This window comes from Solea senegalensis, linkage group LG12 (genome assembly GCF_019176455.1).
Source record: "Solea senegalensis isolate Sse05_10M linkage group LG12, IFAPA_SoseM_1, whole genome shotgun sequence".
NCBI lineage: Eukaryota > Metazoa > Chordata > Actinopteri > Pleuronectiformes > Soleidae > Solea > Solea senegalensis.
The window spans coordinates 13,696,262-13,713,181 of NC_058032.1; the positions used below are offsets into that span (position 1 = coordinate 13,696,262).

At 39.0% G+C, this 16,920-nt stretch overlaps 1 protein-coding gene across 6 annotated transcripts; it reads left to right on the forward strand.

Annotated features, from left to right (window-relative positions):
* Positions 1-670: 670 nt before the first annotated feature.
* Positions 671-16,187, forward strand: tnip1 (TNFAIP3 interacting protein 1). Of its 6 annotated transcripts, none has more exons than XM_044040122.1 (18): positions 671-707; positions 4,693-4,875; positions 5,386-5,529; positions 5,669-5,754; positions 5,959-6,036; positions 6,768-6,977; positions 7,308-7,402; positions 7,750-7,936; positions 8,142-8,234; positions 8,350-8,415; positions 10,154-10,285; positions 10,403-10,531; positions 10,646-10,780; positions 10,868-10,993; positions 11,095-11,175; positions 11,615-11,824; positions 12,080-12,164; positions 13,645-15,150. In XM_044040122.1, exons 2-18 carry the CDS (start codon positions 4,728-4,730, stop codon positions 13,791-13,793), a joined length of 2,154 nt encoding a protein of 717 aa, XP_043896057.1. In that variant the 5' UTR covers positions 671-707; positions 4,693-4,727; the 3' UTR covers positions 13,794-15,150. The 6 variants fall into 6 exon arrangements, with proteins under 6 accessions (XP_043896057.1, XP_043896059.1, XP_043896056.1 ...); XM_044040124.1 differs by lacking the exons at positions 671-707; positions 13,645-15,150 and adding exons at positions 3,726-3,804; positions 15,474-16,187; XM_044040121.1 differs by lacking the exon at positions 671-707 and adding an exon at positions 3,726-3,804.
* Positions 16,188-16,920: the final 733 nt, after the last annotated feature.

Sequence of the window (16,920 nt, forward strand, 5' to 3'; positions counted from 1 at the left end):
AAAATCCAAGCAGCAAATAGAGTCTGCAGCAGTCAGTCACACTCTGGTTTTATTGGCACACCCAAACTAAAATTGCTCCATTTGCTGATAATTATAAAAGATGAAGAGATTACTTCAATAGGACAGTGGTAAAATGCAGTGGTGTCAAAACATTGAATTTCCCTTTCGAGTGCAGGGGGAACTTTGTTCTGTGGCGTTGTTCAGAACAATTTGTACAGCGTGAACTAGATAGTGTAGATCACGTATTTCAAAGCTGTTGCATTTATTGGCTGTTACTGCAAGTCCTTTCTTTTTTTTACTTCTGCATGATCATGGTGGATCATAAATGTGGTCATGCATATACTACACTGTTTATACAAGTTGTTTTACTTTAGGGGAACTTTGCACATCAGCTCTGGCTGTCATATAAGCAGTCAGCTCTGTTGACATGCATTGATGTGTGCAGTGTGGAGTATGCACTGCAGATTAAAATTATAACGCACAAATATACTGTAACAACAAATTGTTGTCAAATTGTATTTCCATGTTTTGTGTTACTTGCAAAGGCACCGTGCAGCTGGACACACACCAGGTTCTGTTCAGCCTGAACTCACAGTGCAGGCCATTTTACTGGGTTATGGGAATTCCCCGAGTCTCTCAGTGAAATTGCTTCCCCCCGATTCACCAGTTTCCTTAAAAAGTGCCTCTCTGACACAAGCTGAATGTGGGTAAGTTGTTGTTTATTTGTTTTAACATTTGAGGCGTAGTAGCATAATTAAGATGAGTTCTCATTATATGTGGCACTGTCTCCTGTAAATTTATAGCATGGTAAAATCATATTATGTTCTTCGGAAAAGATAAGATGGGATTTAGGGATAGTGAAAAAAAATTTTTCTGGTTGATATGCTGGAAAAAAATGCCAACTAACTCTAACTAACAGTTACAGAAGGCAAAAGCTTATTACCTTACTAATAATAGACAATTACTGTTCTAAAGTTTCTTTTTTTTAAAAAATTCAGAATATTCTTAAAGAAATGTAATAAGATAAAGACAAAGCTAATTCTACTGACGTGTTACCAAATCAATGTGTAGAATAAAATGTTTCTAAGACAACACAAATGTAGTGCTTGAATTGTTTAAAAGTATTCATATCATTGTGATATATTTGACACAGATTTTTATTTGCTGTTTTAAACGAGTGCTACAAAGAGCATGTTAGAGTTAAAATGGAGGCACAGTGTGATGGCGGTCCCATCTTGGCCAAATGTTTTTGTATGTGATAAGAGGTTTTACCAGAAGCCAACACTGGGACATTTTGGTCTAAGTAACACAGAGTTAACATCTATAAGCTGCTGATTTTTGTTGTGTCCCAGCAGGATGGAGTTCATACTTAACACAGTGGGCTTCAAGCCTGATGTTTGCCCTCTCCTGTCTTTGTGTAATATGGTAAATGCTTACAAAAGGAGCAAAATTATGCGTATAATTTTCTGCCCTGCAGAATTTAAACGATTGGTGACATTTTCTGTATCTCCAGGCTCATGCTTTAGTTCTAACAAGCTGTATCAATAAACAGAGTGTGATTATTGTTTTAGCAAACATTAACCTCCATACATGGAAACTAATAAACAAGGTCAAGGTGTCTGGTGGGAGGCAAAAGTAGTTCAATATCATTTTTTGTATTGCAGAAACTAGTATCAGTGTTACATAAATAGAAAAACAGACGTTCGATTCTGAATAGGTTTGACATCATGTTCAGTGGTTGTACACGGTTGTTTCCTGACTAAACTCAGTTGCTCCATTATAAGACTCTGAGGATGTTGCTCTGAAACTCATGACACAGGGTGTTTTAATTAGTGTCTCCTCTGAGCCATTTTGAAACGTTAACTAATAATTCTGACCAGTCATAAAAACTAAGCACTTAGTCAGGACTCCCAACCCTGGTGTGAGTCAATCTAATCCTGTTCACAGTTTACACAGTTGTTGAATTACTTCATCGACGTATTTGGGGTTTTTTTTTTTCCATTTGATTGAGGAATATTCTTTGTGAGTGTCTGAAGAGGAAATATGGTCACATATCACCTGTTTGTTAATTCCCACAAGATGTCACCATTGTTCTAAATCAGTGACGTCTGATTGATGTGTTTGGGCCTGCAGTACATTTCTGACAGTTTAGTCAAACATGCTGCAATAATGACTGTACAGTAAGAGACACAGCATTCATGTTAACCTACCAAATGTGTCTCATAAAATACATGTGATATAATGGTGTGTATTTTATTTATGGGACACATTTATTAGGTAAAATTAATGTTTAATACAGGTGAAACGGAGCTAGTATAATAAATATTTTGAATGGATCATGTTATACGTGTCTTCCACTGTTCACACAAGGAACATTCCACCCCATAGATCACAGACAATAATCTGAAGTGATATTGAGATATCACAGTTAGATCTACAATGATTAGTTAATTATTCAATTAGTACATTGATAGAAAATTAAGGACTTTGTTCAGTAAAGTCCTTCAATTCCAAGATACTTCTTTTTTTTTTACAGACAAAAAGATTTGGTTAACTGAGAAAATGGTGTTTTGTTGCAGTCCTAATGATATTATAAACAATATACATCTTGTCTACATCTAAATGTTAAAGATAGTTAGTTTATAGTGTGCACTTCAAAGGCTCAGTGTAACGTGAACCAGATCTCACTGCCTTCCTTTTCCAAGGAAATGATGTGATGCAATCACAGAAACCCCCAACAGCCCCTTCTCAAAATTTATCAATGAAGCGAAAAGTCATTCAGTAAAAATGTTCATGTTCATCCCACAATTGAGGGGGGTGGTTTTTCAAGAATTAAAAGGAAATGTCAGTTCACTCACGTATTTATTTATTTTTGACAGCTCTGTTTTACTCACTTGAGTGATGCCGTTATATGAGTTTGTGGCTATGAAAATTACTGACTTATCAAATGATGACATGACACGCAAAGGAATATAACACTATATACTATAGGTATGTATATGTTGACTTTTCAGATATATGTGAATGTTGGTGCAGTGGAAGCTCTTCATTTTAATTTTTGAATGAGGCAAACTATATTGTAACTGGAAAAGTTAGAAAGTAATCACAGTGTAATAAAACCACTAGCAATCGTTGTAAGGTAGACAGCAAACTACAACGATAATAAATAATAAATATGTAGTATAACTGCAAACTGTAAAACTCTACTGGTACAAAATGGTAGGGAAGTATTATGAATTTGCGGTACTGACAGAGTAGTTGCTGTATGTGTTGTTGTTGTGTTGTTGTTTTGTTGTAGGATAAATAAAGTTGTTGAATTGAATTGAATTTACATGGCTATTGTAGTGAGATACGGCCTGTGGCAGGAACGACTTCCTACATCTGTTCGTTCGATGGTTTTGCATAGTTTTCGGGGAATGTTTATTGGCTATTACATTTAAAAATGTGTTTGCTCATTTAGCTGAGTCTCTCCTTATGTCTTTATTACTGTAAAGCCTTGGCCTTACTATGTAAAATGCCTTGAGATAATATATTGGGATTTGGTGCAATACAGATAAAAATGACTTAAATAATAATTTAGGTTAAATCAGTAGCACACAAAGAAGCGTGAATCGCTCGCTCCTGTGTTTACATTACACTGACTGGTTGCAGCGAGTGTCCCGCTGACACACAGCTGCGCCCTGATTGGTCCGCGGGGCTGTCAATCATATCGCTGTATACGTCAAACGTCGCGAGGTGGAATTTCCCAGGTCACTTCCGCAATAGTCTGGCAATCAAAGACAAGAGGCCACTGCGAGCAGAAAGGTACCCAGCCTAGAGACACCTCTTTGTTCTTCGGTTTGTCGTTTAACTGGGTTTCTGGGCTCATTAACCGCGCGGATAAAAAGTATCTTTAGCGGGTTAACGGGACGACCTGACGGCGTCTTCTACCGCACTGTCATTTTAGTGTTAGCTAGCCGACAGCTAACGAGGATGTTGCTAGCAATTTGCATGACAACAGCGAAAACTAATATTAGCCTTCTTCAGCCAATCAAGGTAGCTATCATTAGCTGGATTGTGCTGTGTTTGAGTCTCGTGTGTAGGGCAGATATATGGTGGCAGGATCCAGCTCACATTCACTTCTCTTTCTCCAGCTTTTGTCTCTTTTCCCTGCGCTCTCTGATATGATCGTTGTTGCAGTTGTCAGATGTAGCTCTCACAAGCGTTAGCACATTGTTGCCATATGTTTCAGTAACAGTGTAGCAGCACTGTGGTGCTGGTGGTGTCCCTGCTTTTGTCCTGACAGAGCTGTCGGTGCCTCTTTATTGACCTCACCGGGCTTCAGCCATAGTCCAGCAGGTAGCCAGGTAGAAAGTGTTAGCTAAGGCAGCACTGACAGTGATGTGTCTACATTTGGATATATTTATTTATTCTGCTGTCTAGCAACATTACTAGCTGTATTCACGTGTGGTGGTGTTTCTACTGTGTGAAATGTGGTTTTAAGGGATTTTGTAATGCGTTACTATAAGGAAAAAGGTATTTTTCTTTATATTGTGCAGTCATGCTTCTGTACAGCTGGCTGATGTATCTACAGTATCTAATGCTGGTTGCTCTTGGATTTTAGATTACACCTTATACTTTTACATACATTGCTCTTCTTTGGAGTTTTAAAATGAAGTTAAAATTGACACTTTTTGTGTTTTCTCTCCACAGTTAAGATGACCATGTCTAGGAAGTGAGAGACGGCGATGGAAGGTAAAGGTCCTTACCGCATCTATGATCCAGGTGGGAGTGAGATGAAGGCCAGAGATGAGGCCGGAGGGGGAGTCAGCTATCGACAGCTGCTGGAGGAGAACAGCATCCTGAGGGAGCGGATGAAGGGACTTAAGAGCTTAGGTAAATTCCTAAAGGAAGCAGAGGTTCTCTTTAGCATTGCACATCTGTAGTGTGTAACACTACAGATGTATTTTTCTATATGAGAACATACATTTCCTTGTTGTAGTTTGTGTAATCTCTAACTGAAAACACTGGCCTTCACTGTGTAGCAGCATTAGTGTTATTGGAGCCATATAGTAGCTCATGTGTCATTATATGATAGGTTACCCATGTATTAATTTTAATGTGAAAGTACACGCAAATGCAAGAGGGAATGTATTGTACAGTAATTGAAGTGGAATCTTGTAAAACCTGTTGAGGTTCATTGCTCATCTGTGGACAAGCTGACATGCCAGTTGTAAGAATGTTCTTACTTACCTCAGGGCTTGCAGCTTGCAAGTAATTTCCAACTCTCACTTTTATTTGATGATTGCTCATGTTAATGTTTCAAACTTTAGTAGTCTTAGCCGAAGAAAACGGGTCAATCAGAAACTAGTGTGGACATAAAAGACATTTCTCTGAAACTTGCAGGCGATTTGCTGGAAGAGTCTCAGTCAGAGGCATCAAGACTTCGACAGCGAGTGGAGGAACTTGTTCGAGATAACGAAGCCCTCAAGTCCTCTAGCTTCGCTGCAAGTCTGTGTACAGGAGGACCCGTCCAGATCGACACACAAAGTAGGTTTAACAGAGTTGATTGTAAAGCTGTCATCTTGCAGACATATTTCTTATTAATCTTTGTATACAGTTGTTAACCTCAAGCACATTTCACTACTTACTGTAACTTACTTACTGTAAGTGATATGGCTTGTTGCAGGTAAACCCTGTTTACATACCACTGCAGAGCCGAAGGAAGAACATACTAGCTGTATAGGGAAGACACTGCAATCTGAAAAGCCCAATGTAAGTAAACTTCGCCTCATATTAGAGGTTTTGTTTGTGGCAAAGACATCTTTAAATACTTTTTTAGATGCTTAAAAGGGCATATCATTTGACATTTGGCACCTGTTAACGAAATGTTTACTTTGCTCTTATGAGTTTATTGGATTTATAATTGTGTAGACACTGTATATACTCTGGCACCACTTATCTTTTGGTCTTTTACAGGAGGCCCTAGCAGAGTATGAAGTTGTGAATATGGAGAAGAAGACTCCAGATCCCTTGATAGTATGTACCAGAAACAAAGTAATTAATTTGTCTGATTTATTTAGACTAAATTCAACCTTTCCTCTTTTTTGCTATTTGTCAAATTGTAAGAAGTTATTCATGGTGCGGTGACTCATCGACAAACTCAATACTGGTAGCTCCAGCCTGAGTCAACCATGGGAAAGTCCAGGATTATTACTGAATAGAATTACACAGCTGATTCATTCACAGACTACATTCTAGGGATTGTGTGAAAAGGACATAATTGTGAGAACTAACTGCCTAGTCACATAATAATTTTTGCCCAATGTGATACAGATTCCAAATACATGGGTTAATCACAACAAGAACAACAGTAACAATATTCTTAACCATCTATAATGTCATCTAAAAGTTATTTTTAACTTTCAATGATTATTATTTGAATTATTATTTTTATCTTCATGGTTTGTCAAAGTTAAAAACCTGTCACTTGTCTTAAGATGTGGTTGTTTGGTATATTTAATAGATGATAGACTACCACAGGGAATTCAAAAGTAACCCATTGTCACACACCGAGAGAAAATAACTAAATTTAAATACAGCTGGACAAACTGGTTTGACTTTTCAGATAAGTCAGTAACTCCTATTCCTAGAAGTCGTAAGAGGTTGACTCTTCATTGTTGTGCTCTTTCGTTCTTGTGCTGCTTGAAGTAGCTGTCTAAGTTACCTCAGCCTCTGAGTCAGCTGGAGCGGAAGCACTGACAGTTTACCTGTGTGGCTACCTCTAGGCTGGGTCAGTGGCAGGAGTAATCCCTGTCCTGCCACAGGAGAACATCGAGCTTGCGAGCCAGCTTAAGAGACTAGAGAGCTCCTTCAGCATATTCGCAGAGGAGTCCAACCCGAATCAGCTGTTGGCTCACCTCGGCCGCATGGCTGTGGAATTTCACCATCTTTCCTCTAAGGTCCAAAAGAATGAACAGAGGACGTCCCTCCTACAGGTATGCAACACAGTTTTATACAAAAGTGAAAGAAAAAGAAATCCAAATCATTCCATCACACTTCCTTTCCTTTTAAAAAAACAACAACTTTTATTTATAGCCTGTGAAGAGGGAACATGATGATTTGTTTGCAGTGTAATAGATTTTATTCTGTTTTTTTTTTGTTTCACCACAACACTGGTCCACAATATATTATTTGTTTCAAACTTTATATCAACACTTTTCCTTTTTTTATAAATGTTGTATTATAAATATATGTTTTTAATGGTGATTTCTCCCTGCGATGTGCAGGTCTGTATTATAAGGTTAATATGTTCATTTGTTTTATAGACTCTCTGTGAGCAGCTCAGACAGGAGAACAATGAGCTGCGAAAGAAAATGGAAGAGGACCATCATATTAGGAATCGAGACTTGGAGCAGCTGAGGTAATGTTTCACATTCTTTTTTAATTTGACTTGTTGCTTCTGCTGAAGCAGACTATTGTAAGTAAGCTGTTACATATCAATAAGATCTGTATGTATTCCTAAGAGAATGTAGTTTTCTTTTGGTTATAGCATGAATCAGGGTTTGATTATTTTATCTCAGATGCTGATGACCATACTGATACCCTTACTTTTACTTTTGATTGGTGTTACTCAAATGCTCTCTGGGCCAAGTGGGTATTGTAGGTTCTTCCCAAAGTGCATCCTCTAGGCTGTACCCAAACTTCAGCCTACACTGGGAAGGGACATTGTTGATGTGAACTATCGTTTTCTTTTTCTTGCTGCTTCAGACAGGAGAACCAGAAACTCAAGGAGCTTGTCACAGGAGGAGCAGCAGTGACAGCAGCAGCAGCAGCAGCAGCAACAGCGTCATCTGCCGCAACATCTGATACCGAAGCTCCAGAGGCCAAAGAGGAGCCAGTGAAGGAAGAATCAGCAGCTGTACGACCTAAGATGGAGGCCACCACACCACAGAAGGTAGTTATTAAATATTACTTTTACTCTAGTGAAGACAAGCATATTAAAACTCTGTTTCATGTGAATAAATCTTGTTTTAATTTAAACTTTATTTGTCTTGTATAAAAACAAATTATGATAAATTGAATTTGTGACTTGACACTTGAAAAGTAGTGTGTAATGGGAAAATGTCGTGGATTAAGGAATATTTTGTTGTTGCCCCCAGAGTGGAAAATCTGCAGAGAAAACCCCAACTAAACCTTGTGATGTTGAGGTGTATGAAAAGAAGATCAAGCTTTTGGAGAAGCAGAGAAAGGATGTGAGTCTCTTTTGCTTTTACTGCTCATCCTCTTTTGCCATAGGGGAAAGTCTGTGTGTATTTAGTTTCCTATATGTTGAGTGTCATTTGTTTCACTTTCTGGTGCTGCTTACAGGTACTGGAGGTGAACAAGCAGTGGGACATTCAGTGGAACTCCATGAAGTCACAGTTTGAACAGAAGGTACAGTAATGACTTTACAGCTTTTATGAATAGTGTGGGAAGAACCAGATGTGTCCTTGACTGATTTAGAGCTGCCAAAAGAGAAGTAATACCTAATTCTCTCCTAAACTCCTCTCCATTGTATGAAAGCTTGATTGATTGATTGATTTAATGATTCTTCTCATATTTACATTTTATTTTGAATGTATGTACCTATTCCAAGTCCAGCTTAAACTGTCCTTGCTCCTTTTATACATAATCTATGTGCTTTATCTGTTTAATTGGGTCAAAATGATCTTTGTCTTCCACCAAACTAATTACAGTTTCTAAATACAGTTTCTGCAGTTGTCCAGGGTAGTAACTGTGTCTCCTCTTTACTAAAGGGATATTACTTCAAATAGCTGGGTGTTACTTTCATTTATACTAGAGGCAGCTTTTGAAATTGTTTACATTTGTATATTCAAGATTCCCTATTTCCTATATTCAAGTTTGTCATTGAGCAAAGATGCAGACATGCAGAGCAGAACAAATCAAAAATAGAAATAAAGCGGTAAATAGGAGGATAAAGGAGAGCTCATAAAACTGACCACTACCATATTTTAAGAGTTTTTGTTTCCCAAACAACGATGTATTAAGCCATAGCATTTTGAAGGCAAACAGGATTGAAAATCATACAGATAAAACCAGCCTTAGAATTATCGTTTTTATCATTTTTTTTATTAATAATCCATGTGAAATGACAGATGGGAAGGATTTTGTAATTTGGAAATATCTTAAAGGAACACAGGCCACGGATGTTTCGGGGCATCAGTTGGCAGTGAAGTATGTATGTGTACGTGTGTTGTCTGCTTGTCCAGTGGAAAAAGGTGCAATCTTGCAATCGTTCCCTATCTCAACGAACTAAACCACAAGGCCCGTCACACTTCACTAAGAATTCCCCTCACATCCTCGGTACCCACTGACTTCCTGCTGTGGTGCAGTCAGAGGGCAGCAGAGACACAATGTACACACTCTTAGACTCACACACCTACGCTTGTTCTCACCCACAATCATTACCAAATCTGCATTCACTCTGTTGGGATGGGGACACCATGCAACCTGGGGTTTAAACCACAGAACCCTAGATAGATCAATTTGCGTCACTCGGTTTGTTCATATTTTACACAAACAGAAGTGTGTTTTGAAAATATGTCCTTGTTGCTGTGGCTTGGTTTATGTTTTGTAAACACTAATTTTTTCATGGAGTATATTGAAGCTTTAGTTCAAGTTCATAGTAGAGGTTTTGAATTTGTAAAGCACTTTTTATCTTATTTGTTGAAATCCTCTTTGTGTCCTGTAAGTGCCATCAATAACAGTTGTTTCAGGGGAGATTAACACAACCAATCATTTACTTTGGATTAAACAGATGATGATGATGATGATTTCTGTATCAACAAAGCTGTCCTTGGTGATCTCTCCTCAACTCTTCATCTGCAATGTGTGTTCTGTGTGTTTTGAGGAGAGCAGAAAAGTGGTGGTGGGACGTATCTCTGGCATTGCTATAGTGTGGTCTGCTATTGCAAGCTTTTCCATACTATGTTTTATAACAAATAGCATAAAAAGGACTTGGGCTTTAACATATGCATCAGCTGATGTTTGTCTTTACCAGAGAGTTGTTTCCACTGAATCATTGTTGTTTTTTATTTTGGTTTATTCCTATGAGAACTGTACTTTTACAAATGGTGTCACTGTCAACTCAATGGTTTGTCTGGTGTCTCAGATCACAGATCTCAGACAACGACTAGCTGAGTCCCAGAAAACTGTGCTCGAGCTGGAGGCAGAGCGAGAGCAGAGGCAGCGTGACTATGACAAGAAGCTGCTACTTGCCAAATCCAAGATTGAAAATGTACAGGTGAGTGTACTGGGCCACTGGAAAGGAGAAATCATTACAAACATACAAAGCCAAGATTCCCAATGGAAGAAATAGACACACCACAAAATAGTTAATGAAAGGTGTTATGTGTTTTAGGGGGAAAAGGAGTGTCTCAACTCTGAGACCACTGAGCTAAAGCAGAAGATTCGCTACCTGCAGGATCAGCTGCTTCCCCTCAGCAAACAGAGGGAGTACCAGGAGAAGGAGATCCAGCGCCTCAATAGGGTGAGTTCAGAAGAGAAGAGAAGAGAAACTGCGTGACCGAGGACAAAGATATTTCTTTATATTTATTCTCTTCTGTACTTCCTGATAGTCGATACATGTTCTGTCTTACGTCAGGCTTTAGAGGAAGCCTTAAACCTGCACTCTCCTTCATCCTCTCAACAACCACCTGGTCAGGGCAACTTTGCAGATGCTGCCAATAATTTGAAGAAGCAGGAATTGCTCACTCAAATTGCTGTACTTAAAGAACAGGTTAGAAATGCAACAAATAACACACATGCCCATATACTGTACACACACACACACACTGGCATACACAACTGCTGTTTTGTACTTCAGGTGAAGATCTTTGAAGAAGACTTCAGGAAAGAGAGGAGTGACAGAGAGCGAATGAATGAGGAAAAAGAGGATCTGAGGCGACAAGTTGAGCGACTCCAGGGTCAGATTACTAATTTGACCAATCAGGTAAGATGTGTATACATAATCATGAAGCGTTAGTTGTTGTGCCTCGCATTGAAACTTGTAAGTAAGTTCTTGTTTAACGTTGTCATATGTGTGTTTTTCAGCTTCATCAGGCACAGAATGAGTGTCAGAGAGAACGCACTGAGAGGTGTAAGCTGGAGAGGCTGCAGATGCATCATAAACAGGTACTGGCTGCAGCTCAGGTCTGAGCCTGGTAGTATTGCAGACATGTACATATGTACAAATAAATTGAGGTGTCAGACTGGATAGGTGCAGTGTTTGTGCGTTTTGGTCATTCATTTAAGGCCTGGGTATTTACTGAAAGCTGCTTTTGAAGCCTTTGGGATGGGTTGTAGTAAGCCCTGTAGTCTAGCACCCCCTTGTGACAGAGCAGTCACTTAAGTTGACTGTATATTTCTTAGTGGAGAAATCAGTACTCTAGGACAAGAGCCTCACTCCAGCAAGCATGTTTCAGTGCATTGGGATCAGCAGGTGGAACATTTACACTCCTCAGTGTGAGGCGGTGGCGGTGGGGGTCGTAGGTCAGCAGTGGCCCATGCCAGGTCAGAGTAGCAATCGTTCACTGATCACGGGGATCACGTGTGTACTTATGATCACTCGTAGGGGCAGCAGCAGGAAAGACGTACTTCAGACCCCACGTCAGGCTCAGTGAACGGCCCGTTGAGTCCTCCCTACTGTGGTCCCTTTGTGCAGGTGGGACCGCAGGGCCTTGAGGGCTGGCCCATACACTTCACTCCCCGGATGCCCAATGCAGCAGGCGCCACAGCCACAGCAGCACCGCCCCCTGTACGAGACTTCCAGCCTGTTACCCCGGTAAGGGTCCTCTGAGGCCCCTTTGTCTCTGTCTCTGGAGTGACTCTTGGTCACTGAGGAAATAAGGCTCTTTTCTCTTACTTGTACTCCTCTCTTACACATCAGAGGAACTGGGGGGTCTAACTGCAGCTCAGTTTAGCCACGTTTTCATTCAATACATTTGGTAGGGTACAGCAAAGTCAAGAGCTGTGGGTTATGATACATAAGGATGTTTAGTGTTTTTTTAAACTAAGGTTGTGCTTCCTCTTTGTTCAGGGTTTTCCTTGGCAGTCATCATTCCCACAGCCCAGAGGGGCCAGAGCAGTTGGGGAAAGTTCAAGACCACCACCAGAGAATGCAGGTATAGTACAGCCAACTAAGTATAATATTTCATTCTTAGTGTGTACAGTTTTACTGCTCAAACACTGGTGTACTGTTCTATATTTGGCTCTCTTCATTGGGGTACCAGAGTAAAATAGTACGGCACAGTCTAGGTCACAGATGTCAAACTCGAGGGCCAACCATGCAGCTGCATTCGGCCCGCGAAATAATGTCTTTCCTGCTTTTTTCTTCTCTCTCCACTGACTCACTGATTAGTACCACACTTATCAATCACTCTTGATCAAGTTACCTTGCCAGTAAAATAAGTAAACAAATTAAATGTGTATTTTGAAGACACAGAGCACACATTTCTATTTGGGCCCCCTCTCTTTTAGCTGTACACATCTAGTAAAATTATTGAGTACAGCCAATTTTTAAGTAGAGAACATACATGTGACCACAGGCCTGTATGTGCTGTTCTACTGAAATACAGGCAAGACGGACGGAAAATCATCTGTTGTGAGTTTTTTGTTATTTGACCCTGGCCATCATCTCATCTGGCCCTCGACAGTTTTCAGCCCCCTCTGTAATTGAGTTTAACACCCCTGGTCTAGGTGGTTTCATACAAAGCTTGACGTCTTTTTGAGACAAACGCCCACAAACCGTGCAGGAAAAAAAGCTGCCAGATGCCCTCCATTGGTTTCCATTGTGTTGTTGTCCGTTTTGACGCATTCAATTTCATTTTCGCCATCGTCACTTCGGTATAATGTCATGCTATGTATCTCGCGGACGCAGCCCACACCCTGCCTACCAAGAAAATACTAATCTCAGTTAAAATACAAACCTCACCTAGGGCTTTATCGCTCCAAACGTACCATACTATATCAACCGAACTTTACCGTGATGGAAAAATGGCAATTGTGGACTTGCATTGTTAAGAATAGTCCCACTGTATGAAGCCTGTGTGTTGTTGAAGGGCGATGCTGCTCTTACATGCTGCTGAACACACACACACACACACACACACACACACACACACACACACACACACACACTCAACACCCAGACAGACTGTATGCTCTTTAAATGCTTTGTTACGCCTCAAGATTTGGTTTGATGCTTATAAGTGCATGTGATCTTTTATCTTTGAAGATGAAAACAGCAATCATTCAAACATCTAGTGAAATTTTATCATACACAGCAGCCAAAATACTGTTTTCAACTGCACTCGGTCAACTAAATTAAAGGAATATGGAAAGATGTTTGAACGTAATCAATTAGCTTGCGTTTATGGGTGCATTCATTTAATTGTAACAATGGCCATCCCTAGTTACTCTGTACAATGATGTGCCAGATTTTCAGTTTGTGACTACACTGACAACACCGAACTGGGCAAAGTTATTTTGATTTTGGTATTTTCATAGGATTTGTTGCATTTACAAAGGCTCCAATTTAAAAAGCATGAATGAGCTTAGAAATTGACTGTAATATCATAGTCTTTGTTCTGTCTGTACCTGTAGATCAGTCTGCTGCAGCAACAGCAGCAGCAGCCACTGCAGCAGCAGCGGCAGCTGCAGCAGCAGGTGGAGGTGGTGGTGGTGGAGGAGGAGGAGGAGGAGGAGGATTTGGAAAACGGGAGAGACAAAACATTGACCCTGGAAAGCACTAAAGCATCACCGTACCCACCTAAACAAGTCTGGGTAGTAGCATGAAACCAGTTTGTCTTTGAGTTGACAAGGTGTGATTTGATCTATAATTTTCCTACTGAACTGTAGATATCCAATTGTAATGTTGTTTATACCAGCGTTTTATAAGGCTATTTGTGAAACACTTCGCTATTCTGAATGAAATTTTATTTAGATTATTATTTTTTTTTTTTCAGGATCTGAAGTCATTTGTTAAATAGGTTGAATAATTGTGATCGTCTCTCTGCAAATATGTAACAACTTGACACTTAGTTTGTTACATAGGAAGCCATTCCCCAATATGACTAAGACTATACATACTTATTCCAATGCTGAATGATTATATAGGTACATTAAATCAGAAAATTTAATGTGAATGTTAAAATGATTTATGAAAATCTCTCCAGTACCATCAATGTTATAGAACTGTCCCATATGTGTAACTGTTCAAAAGTGGTTGTTGAAATACGAAAATTTGGGGGAAATTCATTTTGATTTTATCATACCAAAAAACATGATTGTGATTATTGATAATTTATTTATAACTGTTTTGATAGTTGCATTGACTAAGTGTAAATCATTGTCTTTAGTAATGCTGTTCTTTCTATGTTAGTGTAATCCCAATATATTGTAGCTATTAACATTGTATGTTTGTATCGGACACAATACACAATGCACAATACATACATAACCTTTTTTTTCTCCATGACAATGGACCTAATCTCATTAAACACAACACTTGTACTTTACCACATTTGATTTGATCGCTCATTCTCATTTTGCTACTCTCTGTATTGTTACCCATGCTTTAGTCCCTGCACACAGCGTCTAGGTTACAGAATGAAACCCTTTAGGCAGGAGAGTTTGCCAACTTCAACTAATTTAGTTTAAGAAATGGAAATCATAAATACTGCTTAAACAAGATAAATATTTGCACAAGTACCTCAAGGCTATGGATCCAGTTTTTCAGAAAGCACCTTCCACCATGTTGTCTGGCTTTTCTCTGTGTGGACAGAGTGTTAGGGTAAGAGCACACACGGGAGCTAGATAGTGACAGTGTTTAAAGGGATACATTTGAAGTCTCAAATCCAGCCACTTCCTCAAATGAAGACCCATTAAGATTTCCTTAAAAAGCAATGTGTTCTGATACAGGGGTTCAAAATGTGTCTAAATAAATTTAGAAAACCAATTGAAACTAATTACAGGTAACATTCTGATAGGTGAGCCCCAACACGAGCTGTTAGCAAAACTGTACCTTGAAGATTCCCCTTTTTTGCTGTTGGCAAAAGCACATGTGAAACTTTTGTATTTGACTGGCTTAATAAATTTATTCCAAGTGTCTGAGAATTTTACCCTGTTTATTAATTTTCATACGTTGTGTCTCTTTATTGATTATGCCAAGACGTTTGGCCTCAAGATGATGTTTTTGTCAGATTGGATAAAAATGTTTGCCCAATGAAGAAGTGATCCAGACTGGGATTATGCAATGGTATCTCTGGTTCCTATTACTGTGTAATTTAGTAAATATTGTTGGATGTTTCTGAAATGTTGCTTGCTCACCTCTGTGACACATGACAATGTCACAGTTGTTTCACATTAAGGAAAGTAATGCATGTCAGGGTATTCTCCACAATTTGTTTTAATTAATGTGTAATGGCTAACAGGTCCTGGGAGGAGAAGATGCCACAATGCTGCAAGGATTTCAGGGCAGTCTGAATGCCATGAAGAACTGACCTGAGCCCCAGACCCCAAAGAGGCACCTTACAGTATGTAGTAACCACAAGAAAAGGACACTCATGCCTTTGTAGTCACTGAAGTTCACAGTTCAAATCTAGAGTCTTGGCATTGTATTTGTAAATATTTGCACTGCCACAGATGAGAATGGGTCAAAGCACATTTTATTTACTTAAAACTTACAGCAATTCCTTCTTGTTCGTAAACACCAGCTTTTTATGAATAGTACAGGCTTACCAGAGCATCATTAGGACCAGGTTTTGGTCCCCAAATGGACTACTGGTCCTGAAGAGTCCTCCTGCAAAAGTCTGTTAACAGGTAATAACAGATAAACACTACGATGCTGGGACAAAATGCATTCCTGATGCCAATCCACAGGACCACATAGAGACAAGCAACCATTCACTCCCATGTCAATTTAGAGTGTCCAATTTGCCTAATCCCAAAACCTGAATGTATTTTGACTGCACACAAGGTACAAATAAACAAAAAGAAAATGTGCTAGTATGTAAGTATATGCAAGCAAGACCTTTGTGTATATGTTTCAGTTTTTATACTTTGTACTTTTACAGTATTCTGTATTGTATCCCGAGACCCACTGCTAATGAATGTGCTTTAAATGGCTTTAAACTATTACAGGCTAATCACTGCTTCAGTCACAATGTGTCACTGCTGTGATAAAGCATACAGAAGTGTGCTGTGCTGATCTGATCCTATTCCAATTACTCTGAGACAGTCTACAACACATTGCAACAGAGTTTTTTATTATTATTATTATTATTATTATTATTATTATTGTTATTATTATTATTATTGTTATTATTATTAATAATAATAAAAATAACAATAATAATAAGAAGAAGAAGCTTCTTTGTATAGGATAAGGCAGTGTAGACACAAGTAACCATGGTAAATGTCAGTCTCTTGGTCACAAGACCTTTAGTTTGGTAATACAAACATGACAGACAAATACTGTACAGGGGTAAACAAGAGCCTCAGAGCAAACAGGATGAGATACACCTCTGTGTGTTCTCTTTTCTCAGTTGGTAATTTCAGGTAAACAAATGTACTAGTTTATTGTGATTAAGTACACTATCATTGTTTTATGTCCATCATTGTTTCCCTCAACGATTGTGTTGCTATGTGTCACTGAAAGAATAAATGGATAAAGATTTGATCAGCAGGTCTAGAAAATGAGAGTTATTAATCTGCTTTTCTGCAGCAGTCCCTGTGACAGGTCACAGTAGGAAAATAGCAGGTGTTGATAATCAAATCTATGATGGCAGAAGTTCATTTGCATTTTTTTTTTTTATTTATTGTGGACACTGTAATGGCACAGGGGGAAGTGACTTTGTACAAAGAGCTTATGTGTAGCTG

Bases quoted from the DNA above. Each gene is read 5' to 3' on its own strand.
- tnip1 (XM_044040122.1), top strand. From the start codon at position 4,728: ATGGAAGGTAAAGGTCCTTACCGCATCTATGATCCAGGTGGGAGTGAG. The intron at 10,532-10,645 runs GTGAGTTCAGAA...GTCTTACGTCAG, and splicing joins AGATCCAGCGCCTCAATAGG to GCTTTAGAGGAAGCCTTAAA. The intron at 12,165-13,644 runs GTATAGTACAGC...CTGTACCTGTAG, and splicing joins ACCACCACCAGAGAATGCAG to ATCAGTCTGCTGCAGCAACA.